Source organism: Sciurus vulgaris, assembly GCF_902686455.1.
Source record: "Sciurus vulgaris genome assembly, chromosome: 5".
Taxonomy (NCBI): Eukaryota; Metazoa; Chordata; class Mammalia; order Rodentia; family Sciuridae; genus Sciurus; species Sciurus vulgaris.
In genome coordinates this window covers 179,670,761-179,698,676 of record NC_136465.1, presented here as the reverse complement: position 1 = coordinate 179,698,676, position 27,916 = coordinate 179,670,761, and the positions used below count along the sequence as shown (strand labels likewise).

Genomic DNA, 27,916 nt, shown 5'->3' with positions numbered 1-27,916 from the left:
GGAGGCTGGAGGCCGTCACCTGCGCTCGGCTCCAGCTGAAACCGCGGCCAGGAACACCGAGCGAGTGGACTCTAATAAATAAACGCAACGAAGAGAGCAGCAGTAAAGATGCACCACAGGACGGCCAGTCAGCACGAGGGGACCGCGGGAGCCCTCGCACAGCAGTAAAGATGCACCACAGGACGGCCAGTCAGCACGAGGGGACCGCGGGAGCCCTCGCACAGCAGCAGAAACGGCAGACAAGAGGGATCCGGTAACCGGACACCGCGCCCAGGGGATCCCTCCTCTGCCCTCAGTCTTCCAAGAGGGCAGGGAACGGGCGAGGTCTGCAGTGGGGCAGCTCTGCCCCATCCCCTGACCACCCTGTCTTCACAAAGCACTGGCCAGACTGCTAGATGCCAGCAGGCAGGAACTGGGCTGAGAGGAGACCCCTGCCCTGCACACCACCCCACCTGACTCAGTTCCCCCTGCACGCTGGCCCTCCTGTCTCCCGGGGACCTCCGCCTGCCTTGGCCATGGTAGGTGCCACCAGGCTCACTGTGTGTGAGAACCTCTTCATTCATTCCTCCACCGCTGGGCTGTGAGATGGAGTCTCCAGACTTCACAGTAGCAGACTCTCGGGAAGGTGGAGCTAAAAAGTCCAGCTCCAGAAAGACCAAGAATCACCAGGAGTGGGCCAAACAGGCAGGGGCCCAGCTCCAGAAAGACCAAGAATCACCAGGAGTGGGCCAAATAAGGCGCAGGAGCCCAGCTCCAGAAAGACCAAGAATCACCAGGAGTGGGCCAAATAAGGCGCAGGAGCCCAGCTCCAGAAAGACCAAGAATCACCAGGAGTGGGCCAAATAAGGCGCAGGAGCCCAGCTCCAGAAAGACCAAGAATCACCAGGAGTGGGCCAAATAAGGCGCAGGAGCCCAGCTCCAGAAAGACCAAGAATCACCAGGAGTGGGCCAAATAAGGCACAGGAGCCCAGCTCCAGAAAGACCAAGAATCACCAGGAGTGGGCCAAACAGGCAGGGGCCCAGCTCCAGAAAGACCAAGAATCACCAGGAGTGGGCCAAATAAGGCGCAGGAGCCCAGCTCCAGAAAGACCAAGAATCACCAGGAGTGGGCCAAACAGGCAGGGGCCCAGCTCCAGAAAAACCAAGAATCACCGGGAGTGGGCCAAATAAGGTTCAGGAGCCCAGCTCCAGAAAGACCAAGAATCACCGGGAGTGGGCCAAACAAGGCGCAGGGACCGAGCTGCAGAAACGCAGCCTCTGGCTCTGCCCACGGGTTCCTCCCCACAGAGCAGCAAGGCCTTTCCCACTGGCCCTGAGTGGCCGCCATCCTGCCTTCCTATGCAGGTCTCTCTTGCCAAACCCAAAGCCAAACGACCCCTCCATGCCTCCACTTACAGGTCAAGCTGTCCCCCAAACCACTGCTGACGCCCTGACCCCAGTGCTCTGACCACTCCTGGGCAAACAGGGTCTTGGCAGATGTGGCCAGCTGAGAGGAGGTCCCCGGGGCGGGCCTGGGTCCCACGTGACCTGTGGCCTCAGAAGAGGGGATCAGGGCACAGGCTCACAGAGTGAAGGGGGCCAGCTGCACACAGGGCCAGAGGCTGCGGCCACTCAGCCAGGGCCGGGGGCGATTCCTGGAGCCCCCAGAAGCCCAGGGGGTGTCCGGCTCCTCCCCCTCACGGGCCAGCGGGCACCCCTGCTCTGGGTCCCTGCCTGGACGAGAGCACAATATCCATTGCTCTAGCCATCTGAGTGGCATCTGTCACAGCAGCCCCAGGACACTGCACAGGGTCCTCCTGAAGGGAGCGCCCCAGGTCTGGGCTGTTCTCACACATGGAAGGCCCCTTCCTGGCCAGGAGCTGACCATGGCCAGGCACCAAGGGGACCCTTGGGGACAGGACAGGGTATGTGAGGTGTCAGAGCCCTGCCTTGCACCTCCAGTGTGGTACCTGTCCACCCACAGACAACACTCGGCCTGGTGATGTAGCTGGTTTCGGCTAGATCTGTACAATGTCCACCAAGGTCACTTCAACCAGAGGCCTGGCTCTTCCCTTGCACTTGGACCCTGTCACTGATAAGTCAGTGATAATGACCCCTAAAATAGGGCCTCCTTCATCAGGCCTCCCTAAAAGGTGAGCCGTTGAGTGAGCACTGCTCCAGGAAGGACCCTCACTAGTGACCACACTGGTCACCTCTTATTGGTGGCACTCAGCCCTACTGCCTGTTCCAAGAGCCTGGGTGGTCTGCAGGGTTCTAGGGACGACACTGGGTCTAGGGTCAGAGGGCCCCAGCAGAGACTCCTGCACAGACTGGAAGGACGCTGCACCATCATGGCAGGCTGGGTGCCAGGCAGTGGCCACTGCCCCTGCCTCCCTCCTCCTGCCTCCCCACGGGCAGCACGCCCTTGTGCAGGCTGCTCTCTGTTCCCAACAGGGACAGTTTGCCCCCACTCAGGGCAAAGGTGGCAGACGGACTTCCCGCTCGGCGGGTCTGACGCGAGGGCTCTGGGGAGGGGCAGTCTTGTGGCTGCTTGGCGGCAGGCCTGTCCCTGTGGGCCTGAGCTCAGGGAGGAGAGAGGGAACTCCGCAGCCACATTCTGGCTCCCCCTGCCCTACCCGGGCACCAGGAAGCTCTGAAGACTGTTCCCCTACATGCCTGCACCCTCCCAGATGCCTGTGTGCGGCCCAGCAGGGGGTCTACTGTCCACATCGTGGCCCTGGCTGAAGGACACTCTGAGGGAAGAGTGTGCTGCCCGGCTGTCCCCGGTGCTGCTGGGTGCTCCCAGGACTGAGATGGGCACCTCGCCCTCCTGGGAAGGGCCTCTGGTTCTTCACTAAGGACGCCGGGGGTCTCTCTGTGCTGCAGATCAATCACAACCACCAGCACCCTTCCCTCGAGCTGGAGGAGGGTGCCCTCCAAGCCTCCTTCCTGGGCTCATTTCACGGAGCCATGTGCTCCCCACAGAAACCCTGTGTCCCCGGCTGGAATGTCCACGGGCCGCCGACCCAGCACTCATGTGAAGGGCTGGACTGTGCCGACCTCTTCCAGGCGCATTCTTCCTCTGAGTCCAACCGGGCCCACTTGGATCAGTGGTCAGCTCCTGTGCTTGGGGACAGGTAATTCATGAGACCAGATGTGCAAACTTGGAGAGAGGTCTCCGTGTGGCCCTTTGCCGTCCTGGCCTCTCACAGCTGCCCTTCAGGACCAGGGTTTCAGGAAAACACCCTGGTAGGGACTACCGGACAAATGTGCTTCCACTGGGAGTCTTGGTCGGCTTTGCGTGGCCATGACCAAAAGACCTGGCAAGAACCACTTCCAGAAGGAAAAGTCTCAGCGGTTCAGTCCATGGACGACCAACTCCCAACTCAGAGTCCAAGGTGAGGCTGCACATCAGGGGCAAGGAGAAGCAAAGCACTCGGGACATGGCAGAGGAAGCAGAGGGCTCTGCTCACCAGAGACGACATACAAGCCCAAAGGCACATCCGCGGTGAGCCACCTCCTCTGCCACACCCCACTGCCTACAGTCACCACCAGCTCTTCCCTCCAGGCGATCCACGCACTGGCTGGGCTTTGACTCTCTCCACATTCTAAATGTTTACTCTTCTCATGTCTCACACGTGAGCAGCGAGTGGGGTCAGCCCTCCACTCGGCCAGCGAAGTGTCTGCTGCAGTACCCAGGCTGGGAGGCCAGGCGGGCCCAGCTGCACATCGGGCTTAGCTGCCTGCTGGGAGGCCCCGAGGGGCTCACGCCTGCCTGCCTGGCACCAGCACAGGCATGCTGCTAGACAAGGGATGAGCCCCCTGGTCCTAAGACTACACCCTCCTCACTCACATCCACCTTCCTGCTGGAAGGAACCTGGAGACCCCAGGGTGCCACTGTCCTGGCAAGACGCACCCCTCAGCAGGCCGCAGGGTAGGCGGCCCTGGCTCAGGGCAGCCGAGGGCTGACTGTCACTCCCAATGTCTACAAACCCAGTGCTGCCAACGCTGCTCCTAAGGAACATCCAGGGTGAACGGCCCAGCTCAACAGCAGGGAGGGCCAGCCTGTGACACTGAGCTCCCATGTCCTGGGTGCCTGCCTTCTATCCAAGTAGAGACCAAAGCCACCAAGGCCAGAGTGCTCCCAAGAGGCCCCGCCCCACCCCCTCTCACAGGGCACAATGGCCTGTTGTCCCGACCCACAGGCCAACACAGGGACACACACGAGGAAAGGGCTTCCTCCAAGGAGAGGCCCAGGCTCCTGCTGCAGTGCACGTGCCCAGCTCGGAACCAGGTCAGGAAAAGGTGGATCCAGCAGACAACATCCTACGCAGAACCGGGCCTGAAACCTGGTGAGGACACCAGGAGGGGGTGGCAGTTGGCCAGTGGCTGCAGCCTGCAGGGAGGGATTTAACAGCACTATGCCTTAAGGACGGGAAAGCAGAGGTAAAGTCTCAGTCAGCCTGCCTTTCAGCTCCAGACCTACTCAGAGGAAGATAGACTGGACAGAAATGGCCAGAGCCACTCAAGGGCAGCCGTGTCACCTCATGGGAACCAGTGGCTACTTGGAAGAGAGTCTCCTGAGATGTCTCTGTGCTTTGCAAAGAAGTGGTGACATTAACTGACTCTGGAGCAGAAACAAACTGACACTGGTACTGGGGGCTTCTTGAAGAGAGAAGACCCCTTCAGAGCAGGATCCGTCGGCTCTTCTGGGCAATGCCCATCTGCACAGACACTGCCCACCTCTCTGGCCCCAGCCTGAGCTGCCCATCTGTGCAAGTCCTTGCCCGACTACCTAGCTTGGAGTCAGGGGTGGGCCCTGTGCTCCTGAACCCCCCAGAGGGGTAGGACTCTCCCAGGGAAATGATCTCACTCTCCCTTGGGTCAGCCTGAGCCCCTCACCCTGAGTCCACCCAGGTGCTCAGAAAAGGGCTGAACTTTGAGCAAAAGATGGCAGGTCCTGTTCTTTTCTCTTTAATTTTATTGACTAAAGCACTCTTCTCTTTTGAGGTCTCTGGACACAATCCACAGGACAGCTAGGATAGGGCAGGGCAGCCCTCATCAGGATCCTGGACCTCCATCAGGCTGGTCACCAGGCTGTGCCAGGACACAGGACCACAGTGAGGGGACACAGCTTCCTCCTCAGGACCCAGAGTCTGGCCTGGACCCTCCCCTGTCACAGCAAGGACACTTGGTACATTACATCGCCACGGTGACTCTTCCTGACTGGCCTGGCTCCTCTGTGTCCAGGACAGCAGGAAGAGCAGGGAAGGGGACCGGTCACACAGACACAAAGATCACAGCTCCTGGCCCTGTCGCAGCCGGTCCCGCAGCCCGGGGGCAGCAGCGAAAGCGCTTTTCACGAATGTGTTTTTACGTAGAGCAGCAAACACGATTTCTGTATTAAAAGGAGGAAATCAAAGTAGAAAGAAGATAAATTGCACTGTAACCTCACCGCGCAGGTTCACACCTGCTCACTCAGCCCTCTTCACAGGCTGGATGTGAATGTGCTCACTCGTGTAAATACAAAGACCGGAGCAGCACCGGATCACCCGCACGCTGCGTGGATCTACGTTCAGTCCTCAAAAGATGGAGATGCCCCAGGCCTGGACGGCCCCCGGCCTCTGGGAGCCCCGCCTGGGGACCGTGAGAGAGCCCCACGCTGCGCCACCGGTCAGCTGTCTCCAGGGGCTCCCTCCTGACACGCAGGGCAGCCCTTCAGCTCTGGTCTCCTGGGCCCTGCTGCAGGTTCCTCCAGCTGGCTTTCCTAGGGTCTTCCAGGAGAGCCCTCCAGAGGAGGAGCAGAGCAGTCTTGCTGCCGGCACTCGAAACGCTCGCGGGAAGGTGCACCCGCCATCACCCGCAGGACAGCAGTCCAGCGCCGACCTGTGCTCCACACGCTGAGTCATTCCCGGCAGCTGCCTCCTGCTGCCCCCGACAAAGCCCAGTGCTCGGTGGGAGGAAGGCCCGCCCCTTCACACTGCAGAAGGCTCTCAACCCAAAATCCGTGCCACATGCTGGGCCTCCTGGGCACTTAAATCTGAGTTAGCAACACCCACTCCATCCACAGGAGAAGACCTTGGATGGTGGGGACCAGACCCTGACCCCCAGCCCTCCAAACAATTCTAATAAGTCCAATACGTGTTCTGGGGTGAGAAAGTCAGGGCCCCAATTTTAGAAGTAGCCAGACTCAAAGTCAAATTTGAGGGTCTACCAGATACTAGCTCTGGGCCTTGGGAAAGTTACTTAATCTCTCAAAATCTCAAACACTTACATGTAAAACACCTGCCTGCAACTTAGTAGGGTTATTAATATTAAAGGAGGGGGTGGGCATAGGCACAGACACAAAAGTAGTCTCGATCATTACTACCACCCCCACCACTACCACTATCCCCACCACCATCAGCAAAATCGCCATCACCCCCATCATCACCATGACCACCATCACCCTCATCACCACCAACATCATCATAATCACTATCACCACCATAATCACCATCATCAACACCAACATCACCACCACCACCATCATCACCATCACCACCATCATCATCACCACCATCACCACCACCACCACCACAATTATCACCATCATCACCATCATCATCATCATCACCATCATTACCACCACCACCACAATCATCACCATCATCACCACCATCACCACCACCATCACCACCACCACCAACACCACCATCACCACCACAATCATCACCCTCATCACCACCACCATCATCATTACCATCATCATAATCACTATCACCACCATAATCACCATCATCAACACCAACATCACCACCACCATCACCAAAATCACCACCATCACCACCACCACCACCACAATTATCATCATCACCACCATCATCACCACAACCATCGTCATCATCACCATAACCATCACCTCAATCATCACCATCATCAACCGCATCACCTGGTCATAATCACAGTTGGTCAACTCCTCCAACACCATCTACATGGTAACATCCATATCCTCATTCCCAGAACCCACCATGAAAATTCTCTCTGATCCAAGTCTGGAGAGCTCTTCCATCCCTAAAGCAACTGCATCCTACTCACGCCCCAGAGGGGCCTCAGACTGTACTGGCCCTGCAAACCCCCCAGGTCCTGCTCCTTGACAGACATTAGAAGAGTGGAAGAAGAGACTAGCCCCGGGTTGCTGCAAAAGCAGAGAAGCACCAAATCTACCAGAGAGTCGGACGCCCCCCTGAGACTCACTTACCCTCCTGGAAACAACCTGGGACAACACCACAATAGGAAGTGGCTCAAGTCAACCAGCAGGTGAGTAGAGGGGTCAGAAGAAGAACCCAGGAGGGCAGACGCCCCGCCGGAGCACTCCATGTAGCACCATGTGCCCTGGGTGACAAGCATATACCAGACCCAGGCCTGTCCCCAAAGGCCCTGCTGGGGCAGGACCATCTCCTTGCTGTCCCCACCAATGCAGCTCCAGAACACAGGAAGTCTGGGCCACTAAGCAGCAGAAGGTCTAAATTCTAACATGACTGTGTGTCCCAAATGACTCCAGAGGCATCACAGGTCCTTAGACACATGAAAGGTCACGGTGTTGGTCTCAGCAAGGGAAAGTGGCCCTGCTGCCCAGCTGGGCAGTGGTGCAACTGCTGTGCGCAGCCACCTCCATCAGGTGGCATCTGAGAAGCAGTCGCTCAAGGCTGAGTGGGCAAGCCTGTCAATGCCCTGAGGCACAGTAGCCCCCAGGAGTCCAGGCCTCCCTCCTGGGACTGAGGACAGGCAGTGAGCATGGGTGACAGAGGTGCAGGAGGTGGAGCAGGCTGGCAGGCAACAGGCATTGCCTGCCAGGAGGCTCCCTGCTGGTGCACCGTGCAGCATGGCATGCAGGCCCTGACGTGCAGGCCTGGCCTGGGCAGCGCGGGTCCTGGATCACAGCTGTCACTCAGACAGCAAATGTGAACAGGTGGGGGAGCCCCAGACCTCACTATGGGCGTGGACTTATCACATCCCAGAGGCCAATCCCTTGGGAGACACCTTCCTAGGCCACCTGGGCTTCAAGAGCATCAGCCTCCACCCCAGGAAGTCTCCTCTGGCTCCATATCCCCATGTTCCCATGTGACACTGAGAAGGGACAGCCTCCCAGGACCCCAGCTCCCATGTATAAAACTCCAGCATTACACAGCAGGTCTTCCAGGCTGTGGTGGCCACCAACTCACTACTTCACCAGGTCTTCACCATGCCAGGGCTGCAAGCTAAGGCCACAGTCACCAGGAGGAGGGCTCATGTGGTCCTCTGAGAAATGGGCATGACCAAAGACCAAAGGACAGAGCACAAGAAGAGCAAGTCTCCACCAGCCATAGTAGTCATCTGCCACACCTGTGACAGAGCAGAGACGGCCAAAGGCCCAGGAACAGCATCCCACAGCCTGACAGGGTGACCCAGGCAAGATGTCCAAGGAGATGGCCAAGGGGAAGCAAGCGAATATCAGAGGGTGGGAAGGAGCAGCCCCAGAGGAAGAAGAGCAAGTGACAACTACACGGAGCAAACCATCCACTTCTCTTGGTGTGGGGAGAAGCAAAGAATCAAGAATGCAGACTGGGAAGGTGGGCCACGTGCACCACTGGAGGGGCACCCGGCCTACCCTCCTTGGGGGTCATGTGGCCTCTGGCCCTGCAAGGGCCTTATCTTGTCCTGGGACCCTGGGGACATGTCAACCACTCACAGGGCACATTCCATGAAAGTAGTACTCCAAGTGGTCAGCAAGGAAGAACCCTGGGAAAAACCAAGGCCCCGCACACAATGGAATAGCACACAGCCCTGGAAAAGGACAGGGATGCTTCCTGCACACTGTCCTAGGGAAAGCCTCAAGAAACAGGCCAAAGGGCAGGTCCTGGAGAAGAGTTCTCACCACTGACCACATCACCAGCCCTCCAGAAACACTCCTCAGCGATGGGGCTCGGAAAGCCATGGGATAGGTGGTTGTCAGGGTGCTGGGAGGGGGGTGCCCGGAGAGGAGTGGAGGCTGAGCACCCCCACATCTGCGGCTGAGCACCTCTCCATTTGCTGTTCCTGGTTCATAATAAGCCAGTTAATATTGAGAGTGGTTTCCTGAGTCCCAGGACCTCAAGTGATGGAGCAGGAGGAGGCAGGAGCCCCTGGCACATGGCCTGGCAGCAACTGGAGACTCAGCCCTGACTCCTGTGGTCAGTGCTGGAGCAGAGCTGGGCCATAGGACTCAGGGGCTGCCCGAGAGCTGGCGGCCAGGAGAAAGCCACAGGCATGGCTGGGAAGTCCTACAGCGGAGGCCAGCACAGTTGTGATGCGCATGATGACCCTTCCTGGCCTGCTCTGAGGGCATCCCACACAGCTGCCCGAGGAAGAGGCCACTGCCAGGCCCCAGTGTGCAGCCTCCCAGCTCTGATGCCCAACCCAGGGCGCCCTCAGCCCCATGCCGCCAACGCCAGGTGTCCTCACACCACCAGCCCCCCAGGGCTGCCCTGGGTAACCTCCGTGTGGTCCATCGTGACTGGACGCTCCTGGGAGGGTGGCTGGCAGATAGATTAACAGTTAAGTCTGTGCTCTTGGGGCGGAGCAGGCCCTCCAGCACTGGGGGCCTCGGGCAAGCAGCTGAGGGCTCACAGGCCGACCCAGCAAGGCTCTGCCAGCAAGGCCTCCAGCTGGCCTGCGGCACAGCCCCAGCCTCCCCACTGCCTGCCCTGCAAGGCTCAGACTCAGCCTCCACCAGGGTCCAGTGGTCGAGGGCTCAGGGTCCTGCCACGAGCTGCCCGCCAGGCCCACCTGGACCTGCCCTGTCCCTCTCAGGGTCAGCAGTCCTGGGGGGCAGCTAGGCCCACCTCTGGGTCTGCCACACCAGCTGGAAAGAGCCCGTTGAGGCTCTGGGGAGGGCAGGGTGAGGACAGGTGACCACTGGGGGTGGGAGCAGGGAGCGGGAGTGGAGGGCACGGCCCACAGGTGGAGGGGCTCCTCACAGGGGACTAGCAGGAGGACCCAGGAGAGCCCAGGTGCCTGAGGGTGGCAGGGACACCGGCTGGTGTAACAGGAGCAATGACGGGAACCCCAGGGGCAGGTGGTTCTGGGAACGCTGGGTGGAGAAGCAGAGTGGATAGCATTGGCCACGTCCTTCCCCAGCCAGGGGGGACCATGGCTGGTGGTTTACAAGGATCACAAAGTTACTTAAATGCCAGTCTTTTGTGTTAATATTTTTTAAAAAGTTGTAAAGTAAGATGCTGGTGTCTCTGCTTTATCAGGTATTCATTTTCAAAAGCGTCTTACAAAGGGCAGCCATGGAAACAGAGCCAAGAGAAAGGGCAGCCTCAGTCCCCTCCTGCCACTTCCCCGCTCTGGGGGACCCCACATGCACACACTGCTCCAGGAGGCACCCAGATATGTGGTCCACCCGCACAGGTGGCGCCTGGACTCAGTGTCCAGGACTCGCTCAGCACCAGGGTCTTGCCTGCTCACCCTTGGAGATCACCTGTCCACGGCGACATCAGAGTCAAGACAGAACCAGCGCTGCTGGCTGCAACTCCTGAGGTGGACAGTGTGCAGCCGGCAGTTAGCAAAGGCCCGGGAGCCCTCCCTGTGGGTGCTGCGGCCTGCACACTGCAGTCCAGCACTGTGAGGGCAGACAGACCACCTGAAACAAACGCTCCAGGTCAGGGACGTTGCTCTGTGCACACAGGTCACCACACGTGTGCCCATGCCCACAGAACATGTCCAGGGCGAGCCGGACGCACTGTGGACTCCAGCTGAACTCCAGTCACAGTGTGCCCAGCGGCTCACAGACTGCCACACATGCACCAGCAGGGAACCCTGTTCACGACAGGGATGCTGGGGGAGCCAACTCTCCACACTCTCTGCTCCATGTTTCTGTGACTCTAAAACTGTCCCCCAAAATAAAGTGTGCCGAGAGAACAGCAATGAAACCGTGCCACCCTCGGCCTAGGAGTCAACGCTGCAGACGTAGCTTCTCCAGGAGCCAAGGTCAGTGACGGCCAAGGAGGGAAGCCTGCAGCCTGCTTGTCCCCAGGCAGCCCAGAGCCACCTGACATGGAGCTGGGGTGGACACTGGAAGCGGAGGCTCATCCCCAGGCCCCAGGAGGACGCACCTCTTCCCCGCTTCCTCTGCCTTCTCCAAAGCCACTTGATTGGGTAACTTTCAGCAAAACAACTATTTTTAATTAGATGGCAAAAATCCACTGATGCGCCCACTGTGACATCTCCAGATTAGCCTCCCCGTGAGACCTCACACTCGCTCGCTGCTTGTCAGACCTGGGAAACCCAGACCCTGCTTTCAGATACGTTTCAAAGCTCTGGAACATGCTTTCATAACACAAAAGTTAAGATTTGAACAGTAATGCCACTAATTCCCCCGGAACGGAGCTTAAATAGAGCAGAATGAGAGATAATGAATGTCCTGTTACAAATCACGCCGCTAGTTGCATTATCATACTTAACGATTTTTTTTGCATAATCTTGCCACTTAATAAGGCTACAAGATATCATGTACAAGGAGTTTTAATTTATTCAGCTTGTAACTCAGGCGTAGTTGAGACAATCTTGGTTCTTAAAGGATTAGTGCACAATGATGTCAGCGTGGCCCTGTGCAGACACTAATTAAACAGCACAGGGGACCTCCATGGCTGCGAGCCAGCGCCCAGAGGGGCCACATCCCTGTAGAACAGGCGCTGTGCTCCCGCACGGCCATCTCAGGCTCAGGCGAGGAAGAGACATGGGGCTCCTCCCGGAGGTGGCTGGGCTGGGCACACCTGTATGGTCTTGGCCCCACCTGGCTCTGGACTCCTCCATGTGGTCAGAGCCTCAGCTGTGGTAAGAGCTGGCTGCCTACTGCACGTGCCCATTCCCCTGCCTCCTTCATGCGACAGGACAGACCCCTGCTGGCAGCTGGGATCACGTCTGCCAACTAGGCTCTGCCCTGGTGGCCACACTGTCAGACGTCCTGTGCACGCTCATGTGGGTGCTCAGTGCTGCCAGCACACTGAGGGCTTCCTCTCGTGTGTCCAGGGCGCCTGGACCCCCCCACCCTCATGCCACCCATCCCAGTGGGTCCGACACACAGGAGCCAGCTAGGACGTGTAGACGACCTGCACCCTAGCCTGGCCAGGCCTCTGTTGTGCTCCCTGGAATGGACGTGCAGGCCCAGAGCAGCCCCAGGCCACTCTCGGCACGGACAGACACACACGTCCATCCAGGGAGGCAGACCAGGGGGTGTGCAGCCTGCTCAGTGGCCAGAGGCTTCTGACTCTTGGCATTTTCACACTCAGCCTCCCAGGACAAGGAGCTGGGTGGACGGGAAACAAGAGGTAACTGAAGGGTCAGCTGGCACTGCCCAGGGCCCACGGAGGAAGGCACTGTCCACGTGGCCGCCCAGTCCCTCCTCGTTAATGACGGCAGGGAACGCTCGTCCTCGATTTGGAAGCCACAGCCACTGTAATGGGACAAGTGAAGAGCGATGTCCTGGGAGCCGTTGTCACCCTGTGTCCACGTGGGAAGAGGAGGCCTGGGAAGCGCTGAGGTCACAGGCGGCCACACTCAGGGAGGCTGCTCTTCCCTGTGGCCTCCATCACTCTGTCCCCCACTCCCAGCTCCCTGCTCTGTGGACGGACAGCGGGAAGGTGCCCGACAAGGGATGGAAGCAAGCCCAGTTCTGCAGTTTTGAGCGATGTGGTTGCTCAGGGCACTTAGGTGCCAGTGGACCTGCTCCCTGCAAATCAGTGCTCATCACACCCAGCCCCGCGCACCCCGGCGGGACCCGGCCATCTCTTCGGCCCACACTCCACCCCCAGACACCCGGGCCCCGCCAGCCAGCCTGAACGCCCCCTGCACAGGCCTGCGTAGCACCCTGCCTGGAAAGCTACCTCCTCCTTACTCCAGCCCCATGAACTTGGGGCCCGCATGACCTGGGCACGTCGCTCCCTTGTCCTTTGCCTCCGTTTCCCTCAAGCAAAGGACTCGGGTCAGACCACATGCCTGCCAGCATCCACAGTGCTTCGCTGCCAGCACGCTGGCATGACCGGTGACAGGGCTCCATCTTGTAACCAGAAGCCAGCTCTGGCCTTTCGGGCCCACTGGTGACATGAGCTGGGGCTACACTGGGATCTCCCAGAGGAGGGCATCAGCCAAGGGCAGCAGGCAGCTCCCCAGGGCAGTGATGGTGGACAGGCTCAGGGCCCCACCGTCCCAGGCTGCTGTCACTTCCAGCTGTGACTCCTGACGGGTCACACAAGGAATTCCCACAGGTGCAGGCACGGCCATCCTTCCTGGGGACTGTCCCCTTCTCTTCAGCAAGCTCTGATAACCGCAGCGCCAGCACTAGCCCAAGCACCGTGATCAGATGGGCCCCGGGCTCTCGCTCATAGAGCAGGCATCCTGCCCACAGGAGAGTGGAGGCCCCAGAACGCTCTGTTGCGCCTCCTGCTGACCGTTCTGGGACTGCACTGACCTGGTCCTCACCGACCTGGGAGCGCCTCACTCTGCAGGAACTCAGCCTACAGCCCCACAGAGAGCCCCCGGGAAGGCCCAGAGCCAGCCTTCAGCAAAGGACTTGGATAGAGGGGTCTGCCTGGGTGACAACCCAGAGAAGCCACACTGGCCAGCATGGGTGTCCAGACTCTCCAGCATAGGTCAGCTGGAAAGGGAGGAGGCAGCAGGGACCCAGGATGGTCCAGGAGACACGGCAGGAGCATGGACCATAGCAGCAACTCTTCCTCACTCACACAGGCCCGGGCCTCCAGGGTAGGGTGACCAGGCTGGGACCCCGTGACCTAATGGGGAGATCCACCCAGCTCAAGGACTCCAGGGGTCATGTGCTCAAGACTGGGGCATGTTCCATCATGTGGGACACGATGAGTCCACCATATGAGCCACCATGGGTGGCACTTCTCTCAGCTGAAGGTGTTGGGGCCAGGATTCTGGGATCGATCGAGGCTGGTGCTCAGCCTCCAGTGCTCTTGGCCCAGCCTCACTCCCTAAGCCCAGGGCCCTGCTGCAGCCCTGCCCTGTCCTCCGTCAATCTGATTCCTCCATGGCTGCCTCCTGCATCTTTCATCCCTTCCTGCTCCAGCAAGAGGCTCTCTCCAAAGCACAGTCCTGTCCCAAAGCCTCCCAGACACCTCCATGCCCTCCCTGAAATGCATGGTCCCAGCTGCTTGGACTGAGGCCCTGGGACCCCTGAGGGCCAGGCGCAGTGGGGTGGGAAGAACAGAGTCCAGGACTGGGAAGGGGACATGGGGCTGGCCCGGCTTGGAGCTCTGGAGGCCCCTGCTGCTCCTGAGGCCCCTACCCTAACAGGGTGTCTGCCTAAGAGGGGCCAGGCTTACTCTAGAAGATTCACAAGGGCAGTGGGAGCCAGCCGGACTGCTCACCACCCTCCCCGAGAGCAAGAAAAGAATTCAATATGCAGAACTCAGCAGTGAGCTCTCACTTCCAAGTCACCAGTTAATGGAAAAGAGAAATATCTCAGTTTCAATTAACGTGAATTAATGCATTAAGAATAAATCACAAATAAAACGAAAAGACATTAAGGAGCACACCTTTAATAACAGAGCAGGTAACTGCCAAATTGGCTGGTCTATTCCAGCTGGAATAAAGAATGCCTCTGGGGAAGCCGGGTGCAAATGTCAAGCACTGCTCACAATTTTCTTTTGAAAAACAAAAAGAAAATAGAAAAGTTAACTTTGAAATGGATACGGCATGGGGGCCTGTGGTAGGGTGGTCCCAGATGGTCACCTGGGCCCCAGGCAGCACCAGGTGGATGGAGTGACCTCCAGAGGCAAGAAGCCCCAGGTGGGGTCAGAGCTGGAGGGCACCAGGGCCATCCACAGGCAAGTGGCGGCCACAGCCTGGGGGAAGGACCCTGTGTCCCCCATGGGTATCATGGTAGGAGGGAATCACAGAGATCCAGCTGGTCACAGCCATTGACTGAGGGGCCACCAGGAGCCCAGAGCAGACAGGAGCTCAGGTCTGAGTCAGAGGTATGTTCTCTCCACCCACATGTGGTGGCCATGATGAGCCCAGACCTCAGAACCAGCCCCATCTGGTTCTGGAGAAAGTGTCTGTGTGCACATAGCTCAGAATCTGCAGAGATCAGCCGGAGCAAGGTGGGCTCCAAAGGCGACGACTGGGGTCCTTTTACAAGATGGGGGCAGCCATGCGAAGATGGGGTGGGCAGAGAGTTGAGTGAAGTGGCCACAAGCCAAGACCAAGGACTGCAGGCAGCCACCAGGGGCCCGGGACAGGCCTCCAGAAGGGACAGCCCTGCTGGCACTGAGCAGGGACTTGTGACCTCCACACACGCAGGAGGATCTAGTCCTGTGTTGCCAGGACACGCACAGCACACGCACAGTGCACACACAGCACACGCACAGTGCACACACAGCACACGCACAGGGCACGCACAGCTCATGCACAGCTCACACACAGGGCACACACAGGCACCTCCCCATGTCCACATGGAGCACTTGTCCCCCAACCTCCCCCGGCACTGAGGTCTCTTCACCCTGTGCCGGTCCTGGACATTTGCTGCAGACTGACCAGGCGCCCTCAAGCCAAGGCCTGAGCCCAGCAGGAGCACCCACCGCAGCAGCCATGGACCAGGGGGAGGTGACATCAGCCCCTTCACTGCCTTTGTGTGTACCAGGTGCTCAGTAGCTCCTCAATAAACGCGGTCACCCACCGCAGCGTCTTCTGAGCCTCAGGCGCTGTGACCCCACAATTCCACCATCCCCATGCATCATTACTGTGGAAAAGACACTTTCCATCACCCTGTAAACAGAGCCAGCACCACGGCCATAAATAGAAGGTAACCATAAAAGTAAATACACAGCTATTAAAATGAAAAATGCTCATCCGCGTCCACATGAAGCCATCTTCCAGGCCAACGGCAGAGCGTGCCCTCGGTGTGGGAAGAGCTGAATTTATGGGTGGAGGAACATTAAGAATCCCCAGCCTGTCCACCCACCCCACCCAATCTCCTGGGGAACCAGGTCTGCCTTAACCCCAACTCCAGGTGGTGACTTCTGCAGAGTCCATCTCCCCAACCAGAAATCCTGCCTTCACCTTCACTCTGACAGAGCATCTGCTCCGCGGGGTCCCCCTGAGGCCAAGGTGGGAGCTGAGTCCAGCCGGTCCCCGGGGAGACCTGGAGGCCCCCACGCACAGCAGGCGGCAGCGCCCTTGGGGCTCCCTGGCTCCGTCATCTGTGCGCTCTGCCCGATTCCTGGGGCTGCCCTGAGGATCCACCATGACCTGCGGCTGCAGCGCAGGCACAACCCTGGAGGCCCAGGTCTCAGATCAAGCGGTCTGCCGGGCACGGCCCTCCGCGGGCTCTGCCAGCTCTTGGTGGCTCCAGGAATCCCTTGGCAGTTCACTCCAGTCTCACGACCATCTTCAGGTGCCGTGTGTGTGTGTGTGTGTGTGTGTGTGTGTGTGTGTGTGTGTGTGTGTGTGTTTCTGCTTCTCTTCTCTTCTGAGGACTCCTCATTGAATCTTGGCCCCTAACCAGATTCAATGGTCTCCTCATCTGGAGACCCTCAATTACATCTGTAGAGAGCCTTCCAAAGGAGGGTGGTCGGACTCCTCCAGTGCATCTGTCTTTGGGGAACACCAACTAACGGCAGAGGCACCTACTCACAGACGCGCAGACCCTAGCTCCTGGTTCATGTTTCCAGACATATGGTCCCACCAATTCCCCCAGCCAGCCCAGCCCTGCCACCTGCCCCCAGCACACAGCCTCTGACTGGCATACAGCAGGCAATCAGTACATGCATGCCAAACCGGAGGCCGGCCTGTCTATCAAGGTTGTCCCCACAGCAACGGGCAGGAGGAGCAGGAAGCTGTCACTGTGCAGGCGTTCCCGGGGGACAGGAGGTCTGAAGACTGATTCTGTGTCTTTGCAAAGCGAGGAGTTATTTATAAGCGAGGTCTCGGGCTCTTCTATCAGCGAAGCGAATCACAGGGCCTGCTTGGCTGCCTCTGTCATCGGGGAGGAGAGCGGTAATTGGCTAATAAAATCTGCCTTGTGAGAGGAGGCAGAAGTTGGCTTTGAAAAGAGAGTATTTTAGAGGCTGTGCGACCTCTTCTAAATATACCTGGGAAGATCACGTGCGCCAGGCTCCACGCGGTACAGGACAGTCCTGGGGACGGGTCCTCCTGCATGCTGCGCCTGAGGCTTCTGCCAGCATGCTGCACTGGCTGTCCCAACCTGGGGCTTCTAGAAGACCTTCCCTGCCCTTCTCTGGCCTCAGTGGGCAGGTGACAGGGCAGGGGCAGAGAGAGGGACACCCCTCATCCTCCCCACAGAGACCACTGCCCCGCACAGGGGGTCCCTAGCCCCCGTGCATGAAGAGGGGCTTGAGTCCCACCTGGGACTAGGTGAGGAGTTGGCTGTCCACTCTGGGGATGCCATCCTGTCCCTGCCTGAGACCCTCTCATGGACCCCTCTTCCCAGGGCACACCGCACGCCACGGCACAGCTTTCCAGCCGAAGCCCCCTGAGCAAGGTCAGGAGAGGGTGCTGGGCTCGGCTCACAGGCCTCACCTGGACCTTGGGTTCCTGGCTCTGTCCTTGAGTCTCTTCAAGGGTAAAGTCAGGAGACAGTCACTCTCCCTGCAGGTAGGTGGAGGACCAGCTGAGGTCACAGCCAAGAGTGTCCCCATGGTCACCTGACAGGCCCAGGCTCAGCCCCACAGGCTCTCTGCCTTGGTGTCACTGACCCTACCCCCGCTCAAAGCAAACAGTAACCCGAGTGAGCAGCCGGTCACCCTTCTGCACAGACCCTGTTCTCCACCGGAGCCTAGATGTGCACTGGAGCCCAGATGTGCAGGTGACCCACCCACCCACTTCTCTGCAGGACAGCCACAAACAAGGAAGCAGGTGGCCAGGGCCAGAGACCGGTCCCTGGCTGCCACCCATACAAGGTGCCACCTGACAACACTGGTCTCAGTATTCTCAGAAGAACAAAGTGATCAGCACACTGTTGCGCACAGCAGGAAACGCACACTCGAGGGGACCCTGCCGAGAACCCCAGAGCTGGCCGGGGGCAGCACCGACCTGGGGTGGGCTGGGATCCCACTGCCCAAGCTCCACACAGGACAGGCATCCATCCTGTCCTGTCCTCAGAAGAAGGTGCTGATCAGCTGAGAGCAGCTGGGAGTTCAGCCACACTGGGGTCCACCCTGCCCACTCCAGGGCACCCTGAGCACCGGTGAGTGACACAGTGACCCTCGTTCTCCAAAGACAAGGGGCCTTGAAGCTGGGAAGGGCTTTGAGGCAATCTGGTCAGCATCCTCAGACCTCCTGGGGTCAGCAGAGGGGCTTGGGACACGTGGCTGTGCCCCCCTCTCACTTCTTGGGCACTGCACCTGGACAAAGGGGCCACAGGCTGCAGGAAAGGCTTGGTGCCATCAAGGTCACCCAGTGTGCACAGCAGAGTCCACACTGGGCTCCAGGAACACCACCCCATAGGGGCCAAGCGCCCAGGACTGAGCGGGCAGCAGGAGTGACCTGGAGAAGCCAGGGTTTCCTGGACACACTTTCCAGTCCCTCACCAGAGAGGGAGGGGCCCCCTCCAGGGCAGCTGCTCCCTTGGCCCCAGAAAGAAGGCCCAGTTCCTGGGAAAGGCCAGCTCTTGAGTCCTGTGCAAGGTCCTGCTGGGGAACAGGCTGGTGGAAGCCACCCTGCGGCCGGCACCAGCTGACCGCAGGAACCTCAGAGCCCTCCTCCCAGCTGCCTGGGCTGACCCTTGTCAACAACAGCCATGGCTGGGCACTGGGGCTCGCCGCCATCTGAGCACTTAGTAACCATCCGGTCCCGAAGAAGCTGCCACTTCCTTCAGCTGCCTGACCCAGAGAGCAGGGCACAGCCGGGGCGGCAGCAGGCCATCCCAGCCACCCCACCCCAGGCTCTCCTGCCCACCCCGCTTCTGTCTTTCCTGGGCCTCCTCCAGGAACAGGCCCTGCAGCCCAGGTGTAGCTCAGGCCCTGAAGCGGACCCTGTGGTCTAGACCACCTTCACCCTCCTGCTGCTTGGGGAAGCTCCTCTCTACGGAGAAGGTTCTGGAGGCTGGTCCCCCTCAGGGGCTCCCCAGTCCGTGTAGGGCACACAACATGAGCCAACCGGAAGGCTGAGGAGCAGGGAGGGAGGAGCAGGCCTTCCACACTCGCAGCACGGGGCCAGGGGAGGCAGCTGCAAGAGGAAGCATGCACCACAGGTGGCATCTGGGAAGGGACCCTGAGGGGACAGCAGGGCCCAGTGCTCCCTGCTCCACGTGAGGCCCCTGCGCTCCTGTGGCCCAGCTCCTCTGGGTGTGGCAGGAGCCTGGGTCCAGCATCCACCACCTTGAGTGCCACCTGTCTCCCTGACACAACCAGGGCTCAGTAGTTGGCCATGTGGTGGTTCCTCCACACACGACCGTCACAGCCAAGGGACAGCAGGCAGCCCAGCCTCTCCACCTCGCACCTCACGGCCCTCCACGTCTGGGCCTCGGGGACCCGGGCCAGTCCTCTGAGCTCACAGGCAATACTGGTTTCACCCATGAAGACAGAGCACCCGCCCTCCCTCTGAACACAGCACACCACTCTGGTGTGCGGAACATTCTAGAAGCCCAGGCTGCACAGCGGGCACAAGCTGAACCCCAGGAGCAGAGAGTGGGGCGAGTGTGGGTCCACCCCACCATTCTGCTCCATGAGAGGTGCAGGCCCTCGTGGGAACAGGCAGGCTGTCGGGGGTGTGCGTGAGGCACGTAGCGTGCTGTACATGGGTCGTGGTGTGTGTGTATAGCATGTGTGCAAGGGGTGTGTGTGTCCGTGTGTACCTTTGGACGTACACGTGTTACGTGTTTGGGTGGTGTGTGTGACGTGTGTGGGTGTTTGTGGCATGTTTGTGGGGTGTGGTGTGTGTGTGCACATGCACACAGTGCGTGTGGTTCCTTGCGGCTCTGACGGGCGGGTGGAAGAGGAGAGAGAGGCCTGGGGACTGGGGAGCATGGGGGATCCCAGCCCCATCACTGAACAGCACACAGATGATCGCCACCTCGCGAGGGGCCACCTGTGACCGCACGTGTGACGCTGCCACCAGGTGCCCCATGCACCACGCCCACATGTGATCCGGCCATTTCCTTCCTCACCGTCTGGGAGACTAGGGACCAGCGTCCCGCCCCCAGGCAAGCACACCACCGCAGTGTTCTCTGCTCCCTAATGAAGCGGCTGTTTTTAATCAAATTTGAAATGAATGTCCATACCTTTTATATGCTGAGGCGGGTCACACACAACTGTACAAACACCAGGGGTGTTTAATTACGTATAATCGCACATGTGCACACATGCAGACACACACACACATTAAAATGTCAGCAGCAAAACGCTCATAGCGAACATGCCCCGCCACCTCTCCTGGGCACGTGGCTCCTGGTTGGGCCACATGGCCACTGCAGCAGGACCTGGGATGTGGCCTTCCCTGCTGGGCCTCGGCCCTCCTGGCCCTGCACAGTGTTGAGGACCCAGCGACCAGCAGAATCATCCATGTCCAGGCTGAAACCCTCCCCCGCAGGGCTGCAGACCCTGGGTTCAAGGTGGAATCAGTGCAGGAGATGGATGAGCTTCCAGAGACTCTGGCAGGGAGGCGGCCCACCTCAGCCCTCGTGAGGGACAGCATCCCAACACCGGCAGGGGCCAGCCCCTCCCAGGGCCACCCTCGCCCTGCACCAGGGAGCTGGAAAGTCCTGCCTCCTGCCTCCCACCATCTGGCATGGCCGGCGTGTCTGAAGTCACCTCCACTCCCAATCGCTCCCTGTTCCAAGTTGTCAGACTCTCAGCTGACGAGAGCCCGGTTTCGGTAGGTGTGGGCTTATCTAGATTCTGTGTCACACGAGGAGCAACAGCAAATGATGATAAAGGACTTGGGCGTTCCTAACCCCTTCTGAGTCCACCCTCCCGGGCAGCTGTTCACACTCATCTGGCCTGTCCAGGTCTGCAGGCGGTCAGGGGAGAGGAGGCCAACCCACCAATTGCCAGTCTGCATGTGACGCTGCGTGGGATGACCGTGCCTGTCCTTCCTCACGCTGCTCACGGGGCCGCTGTGCCCTGAGAACTGGCAGGCAGTGGCTGCAGGTCCCCGAGTCCCTGCACAGACCCAGATCTCTCCTGAGTTCTTTCCCTCCTCACCCAGTCCAGAGTCTGGGAAAGCAGCAGCGGGATGTCAGGCCCAGAGCCCTGCAGCCCCTGCCAGGGCAGAGACTTAGGAGGATACAGTGCTGGAACCCTCTCTCCTCAGACACTCGGGTCTCTGGCTCTTCCTCCTCCTCTTCTGCTACGGCTGTCGGGGGAGCTGGGCACAGCCTCCGGCCTCAGAGAGCAGCTCTTCCGGCTCTGAACAGCCCCAAAAGGTCTGTGAAGCCCTTGCCAGCCCAGAACAGGCCACTGCAGCCCCTGCCCACTGCTACAGCCTGGCTCTGGGACTCACGCACATATTACAATAGCAAGAATTTTTTTTTTTTCTTTTTGCATTTAACAAATACTGCATATGAACTTCAAGGACCAAGACCTGTGTTGGGACTCCTAAGTCCTTTGTCCATTTTGAAAAATAAATGGATGGGCTTGGCAGCCATGCCAGTGCCCTGCGTTGGCTGCTGCCCTCACAAGCACGGCACAGGTTGGTGATCCCCACACCGAGTCACAAGGATGACCATCATCGCATCATGCACCTGCGGGGGCTACTCGCACCCCTTCTCACCGGCCACCCCGGTTCACAGAACGATGCTTCGCTTCCAAAATGAAGAGTTAACTAGATAACAAAAGCAGAATCCCATTTACTCAATCAACACTCTGCCCTCGTGCAGCTGCCGCCCGCAGACAGGCACGCCAAGGCAACGCGGAAGGAAGGGCCCGGGGAATTAGGGCACAGGGACATTGTGCTCCAGTGGCCGCCGCAGACGCTCATCTCCCCACACGCTCAACACCAACTGCAGAAGCTCTTTAATGGCAGGCCTGGCCGGCGAGCACACTCCCTGCCACGGGGATTTAGAGTCAAAGCTCAGATCCACAGCCAAGGGGAAGCACTGGTGGGTGAGCCCCTGGTTCTGTGTCCTGGGAGTCCCAAAGGCAGCACAGTCAGGCACCGCAGCCCCTGGGCCTTGGCATCCCCCTGCCCTCTGAGTTCTGTCTACTCTTCTTGCACCAAGTGGCGTCCCTGGAGCCGAGCATGCTGCAGCGACATAATCCTAGGGACTCCAAGACTTCAAGAAAATATTTCAGAGTCTTGGGAGAAGGGAAGTGGACATTTTTATATCCCAGCTGTTGTGTTAACTTAGTGTTCCGAGGGTAATGTGACCAAGGGGATGAAGGATGGCCTTTCTCTTGCCTCCTCCTTTCCTCTTCACATGCCTCTGTGCCCTAAGGAGCTGCAGGATCGAAAATCAGGTCCCTAGACACCCGCCCTCTCCCACTCTCAGGAGCCCAGCAAAGCGGGCACCTGCCGCCTCCCCTAGAAGCAAAGGACAGCCGTCCTCAGAGGAGGGTGAGACAGCCGGATAAGTGCGGCCCGGCCCTCCGCCCTCCAGCCCCTCGCTGCACCCACGCTTCCTCCTGGCCATCTGCCCCCCACAAGGTGGGCAGGACCTGCTCCTGCAGAGAGAGGACAAGCCAGGCTCCAGTGAGGACCACAGTCTGCCTCTCCAGGCTGACAGCCCCACTCATCTCCACACGCCCTGGAAGACGGACCAGCCAGAGCATCAGATTAGCCACGGGGTGGCCCAAGTCTCCACATGGGGGGCGGGGAGCAGCTCCCGGGTTCCCCATTCTTCACCCCCAAAACACACCAGACTCGTAGAAAGGGCTCTTTAAACAGCTCTTTCCCACTCCATCCCAGGCAACAAGTCACCACTGTCCCTGCTCCTCACTGCGTCCCTCCTGCTGGACTCCATTCTGCAGCCTGCCACCAGGAAGGCCTTGCATCTCCGCTGGAACCACCCTCCCAGGCACTCACTCCCAGCCCCAAAACCCAGCCCCTGGGGCTTCTGACCCCAAGCAGCACGAAGAGCAAGTGAGCAAGGCCAGGGGCGCCCCTTGCTGACCTGTCCCACATACCAGGCACAGGGCCTGGGAACTCAGAGGACTAGAGGCAACTGGCTCGGGGTGGGTAACCCAGCTGGCAAGGCCTAGAGGTCCAGGCAAACATGGCACTTTTCCCAACGGCTGTCTCAAAGACACCTCGCCTTGACAACGTCCTCTCGGCCTTGCCACATCCTGCCTCCCCTACTACACTCTGCCCTGCCTTCCACACACTGACGCTCCAGCTCCAGGGCGTTGGCTCCTAAGCAAGTGCAGGCCCTGTGAAGGCTGCCCCCACCACCCTCAAGACCACTCTGCTCCGGGAACAGGACTCTGGCTGTCACTGCTGTCCTGTCTCATTTCGCCTCCTACCTGCTACAGAAACTTTCCTCCTGCATGAAAGACAGTGGCCTGGAGCAGTGCCCTCCCAGGACCCAGGACCAGTCCCTTCCCATAGGAGGAGGCAGAAGGGAATCACCCCAACAGGGCCCGCCTCTCTGTGTCCCTAAATCATGACCTGTCCCAGAATATCCTGATGTGGGCAGGCATGATCTACCTCAAAGAAGCCCTGACTTCTTAACATGCACACTTTTCCCCAAAACTGATACCCCAGAGGGGAACAGAGCTGTAGAGAATGCATGGCCCAACAAGGGGTGTGGGACAAACCATTTGCTGGACCTCACACCTAAAGGAGGACACCAGCAGAGGACAGGCCTCTGGGGACATCTTGGAGGAAATGAATCCTTAGCCACCCTGGCAGCAGAGACCACCACCCTGGGGCAGAACCACCTCTCCTGAAATAGGTCACTAAACTGGCTGGGGGACTGGCCTCCAACTCCAGGTCAGGGCCCATGGAGTCCAGATGAGCAGGCCCTGCCTGCAGCAGGCTCTGGGCAGCCTCCTCAAGCTCTATTCCATTTCTGTCCACTGGCTACCGGACCCCAAATCAAGAGAGGGAAATGCAGAGCAGGATGGAGGTCACAGGGTTTGGGTGACTCCATACATACCTGCTTCCTGGGTCACAGGACTTGGGTGACTCCATACCCACCTGCCTCCCGAGCAGCAGCCGCATCCCGTTAATCAGGAAAGCAAGCAGCTATGAGCGTGGCTGGCCCTTCCATAGGAACCCAGAGCTGTGAAAGCGAATCTTGGGGCCACGGGAGCCCTCCCCTGTGCTCAGTTCTCCCTGAGGGCCAAGGGTACACCAGGCAGTGCCTGCAGGGCATGTGGACAGGGCTTCCAACAACCACAGGCAGTGGGTGCACTCAGGGAAGCAAGTGCCTCAGCCCCTCACCTCCATAATGGCAGGCCAGGCTGAGCTCAGGTACATCGGAACTGGGCACAAGGAGAGCCTGGCCTGGGCCAGAAGTTTCCAGGAGTGCCCACCAACCCTGCTTGCCAGTGTAACCCACACTATGGGCCCGGACCAGTGTTCCCCAGTTCAAAGAAGCCTGTTCTCTACCTCCGCATGCCCCCGCAGAGTCCCAGGAAGTGAGACTAGAGAGACCTGAATCTAGAGAGTCAGAGGAGGAAGGGGACTGAAACTTGGTGCTGGGGTCTGGGCAGCCGAGGATCCTGCTCTCCTGTCAGAACACAAGGGTCGCTGATCCAGCCTGGAAAATGGCTTGGAGCACGGGGTATCCGCAGGGGAGCCAGCATTCAGGACTGCCTCTGACACCAGTGCGTCTCCAGTGCTTAGTCCACCCGGCCCAGGCCAGCTCCGCGTCAGCCCCAGACCGGACTGCCAGCGTAGAACGCTGGTGCCATCTACCGAGGGCCCGCGGCGTGCTGGCGGGCGCCACTGCCACCCAGCCTTGCGGGGCTGGAGACGGGAACAGCAGCTTTGGCTGGAGTCGGTGCTCTGGGGCAGCGCGGGAGGTGCCAAGGACTCAGTGCGCCCGCACCCCGCGCTTCATCTAAACCCGGTGCACCGCGCCTGAGAACCCCGATGCGCGCGGATCCGCGGGTTCCGCGCAAGGGCCGGGACTGGGAAAGCTCGCGTTCCCGGCCCCTGGGGACCCGCAGTGGCGCTCGCCGAGTCTCGGCAGAGCGCGGTAGCGGGGCGGCGGCGGAACGTGCTGGAAGCCGGGTCCGGCGCAGGGGTCGCCGCCAGCCAGGAGCGGCTCGGAGCGCGGAGGACGGCGCCCGAGGACCTGTGTGCACGCTGAGGACAATTACCTTCTTTCAGGAACTGTGCGTGGATCACCAGAACGAGGAAGCAGCAGAGCGCGGCCCCTGCGAGTGCCCAGAGCGCCTTCAGGAGCTGCATCGCGGAGTGCCAACTCGGCCGACGCCCCCGAAGTCGCGCAGCGAAGGTCCAGGCGCCGCATCAGCGCCCCGCCGGGTGCAGCCGCCGCGGCCGCTCACTCGCGCCCTCCATCCGCCTCCAACGCCGCGCTCCGCCGCGACTGGAGGCGCCACTCCGGGAGGCGATTTGTGTCTTTTTGGGCAGGGGGGAGGGGAGCGGGCGCGGGGGGAGGGCGCCGGGGAGGGGGCGGGCGGGGGCGGGGAGGTTAGCGGAAAGTCTCGGGCCGCGGCGGCCGCAGCTCCGGCCACTCGGCCACCATCGCGGGCTGCGGGGCGCCGGGGACCCGAGCGCGGGGGGGCGGCCGCCGCGGCCCCATGAATCAGCCCCACCGCCGCCCCCGGAGCCGCGCCGCCAGCAGGGCCCGGACAGCGGCCCGCGGATTGCGCAACGGCCGAGCGGCGCGGGGGGGTCCGGCGCGGCCGCGGTCCTCCTCGCCTGTCGCCCCCCGCTCGCTGCTCGGCGTCGCCTTCTCCTCCTCCTCCTCCTCCTCCTCCTCCTCTTCCTCCGCCGCCGCCTCCGCCTCCGCCGCTGGCCGCTCTCGCTCCGGCCCGGGGCTCAAGGGGCCGCCGCGCCGCCGCCGCCACCGCCGCCGCGGCGGGCCAGGCTCGGGGCCGGGGCTGCGCGCCGAGCGCCCGGCTGCCGCACCATCGCCGCTTCTGGGGCCGGCGAGGCCGGGCCGAGCCCGCCGCGATCGAACTTGCGCGGCCCGGGGCTGCTGCGCTGGTCCCCCCCGGACGGTGCCGGCCTCCGCACTCCCGGGAGCCCGCGCCGCTGCCGCTGCGGCCGGGACGAGATCCGGGCCCGGCGCGTCCTCGGGCTGCCTGCGCTGGCTAGCGCTGCCGGTGGCGGTGCCGGTGGTGGCTGCGCCGACAGGTGGGGCCGGCGACGCTGCGCGCCTCACCGCCCGCGGGACGCCGCTGCTCCGGCCCGGTGGCGCGCGCCCGCCGCTCGGCTCGGCGCCGGCCCCTTTTGGGAAGGCGGCGGGAGGGGGAGCGCCTCGCGGGTCTCCGCCAGCACAGGCTGCTGGGCCGCGCTGCCTCGGACTCAGGCCGGCGCCGCGCCGCCGTCTGCGTTCCGCCTGGCCCGCGGAGCCGCCGATGCGCACTGGGCCGCGGAGGAGACCCGGGGGACCCGGGTCGACTTGCAGCGCCCCCGCCTGGCGCGCCAGCGGGTCAGGTGGGGCTGGTCCAGCGGAAAACTGCGGGTCGGGCTCCACCTAGGTGCACAGGAGCCTCACTGCAGAGCTAGCCACGGCGGGCGCCTGGAGGGGAGGACCGAAGGCCTGAAGTGGCGCCCAACCCCCTCGCACCCCACTGCTCCCGGAGAGGTGATGGAACCAGAGCTGAGGCTCGGCAAGTGCCCGGAACTGCTCTGCCGCTGGACCCGCTCAGAGAAGGCTGTTCGTGGAGAGGTAGTTCCCTGGGTTCTGAACACGGCACATCTGCATGGACACACACGCACTTCATCCCTCAGGGTCCCACAGTGCCAGCCTCACACAGCTGCCTGTTTCTCAGGGCATGAACGCACAAGGTTCATTCCAGAGGAACCCAGTAGATTCCTCCCTATGCTGCCTCCATCCTCCCCTCCCTGTCTGTCCAGAGCCTAGTACCAGGAGCGCTGGAGTAAGCCTCAAGGCGGTCTTGCCTGAATTGAATTTCAAAAACCCAGCAAAGAGCTTTGGGCAGGAATCAGGGCCCCAGCTTCTGGCTGGACAGGCTTGGACTGTGTGGGTGGGACAAGAAGGACCTCAAGCCCACTTGCTTGACATGAAGGCTGTTTCTGCTCTGCATTAAGTGTCTATATGCTTGGATGAGAAAGAGGCCAGACATGAAGGGCTCTTAGAGGTCAGTGAGATCAAATTCCTCAATGCACATTTGGGGAAACTGAGGCTTGGAGAAGTATGGCAGCTGGCACTAGTCACCAGCAAGTCAAGCACAGAGCCAAGCCAGCCACCATGCTTGATGCTGCCTGCCTGACCCAAGTCCTGGTCAGAAGGGAGGTGGATGGCCTGCCATCACCCCTCCCCTGTCCCTGAAGATGGCTAGAAGAGTGCCAGAGTCCTCCCACCTGGAGAGTGACCCCATCTGACACCAGTCAGGCCATTCTGGACCTGCCTGGGAGGGACTAAACGTCTCCCCGAACAGTGGCCCTCGAGACCCCACCTCCTGTAAGCACCCTGCCGCTCTCAGCTCTGGACACTCCAGTGAAGTTCTCCTTCCCTGGGGCAGTCCCGACCCCGCCCTGCCCAGCCTGCAGAGCCTGACCTCTGCCAAGGTCACTGCCTGCAGCCTCACCTGGAGCAGAGCTGTCCGCCTCAGCGGGCTCAGGGTCTTCTAGGTGCCCATCACGCACACCCGAGCCTGCCCCAAAGGGACCTCAATCAAGGGACAAGGCCACCTCTGACACTGGTTGTGTTCCCAATCAGGTGCATATTGTTTGAAATCTTGAAAATCGGACAGTGTCTTAAAATTCACTAGAGGAACTTAAAGGAAAGCCGTTTGGAGGACCTGCTGTACAGAGGGCTAGAGAAGCAGGAAAGGAGAGTTGGTGAAGAGAG

The 27,916-nt window shown here is 60.4% G+C and overlaps 1 protein-coding gene across 2 annotated transcripts in view; it reads right to left on the bottom strand.

Annotated features, from left to right (window-relative positions):
- Positions 1-27,916, bottom strand: part of TAFA5 (TAFA chemokine like family member 5) — a 236,198-nt gene that overhangs the window by 103,052 nt on the left and 105,230 nt on the right. The window contains exon 1 of one of the 2 annotated variants that reach the window (XM_079141268.1): positions 25,230-25,816. The exons of the other annotated variant lie outside the window; for it this stretch is intronic. Within the exon in view, the coding sequence (XP_078997394.1) occupies positions 25,230-25,320 (91 nt within the window). The 5' untranslated portion in view covers positions 25,321-25,816. Of the gene's footprint in view, positions 1-25,229; positions 25,817-27,916 lie in introns of those variants that run through there. 2 annotated transcript variants of the gene reach the window in all.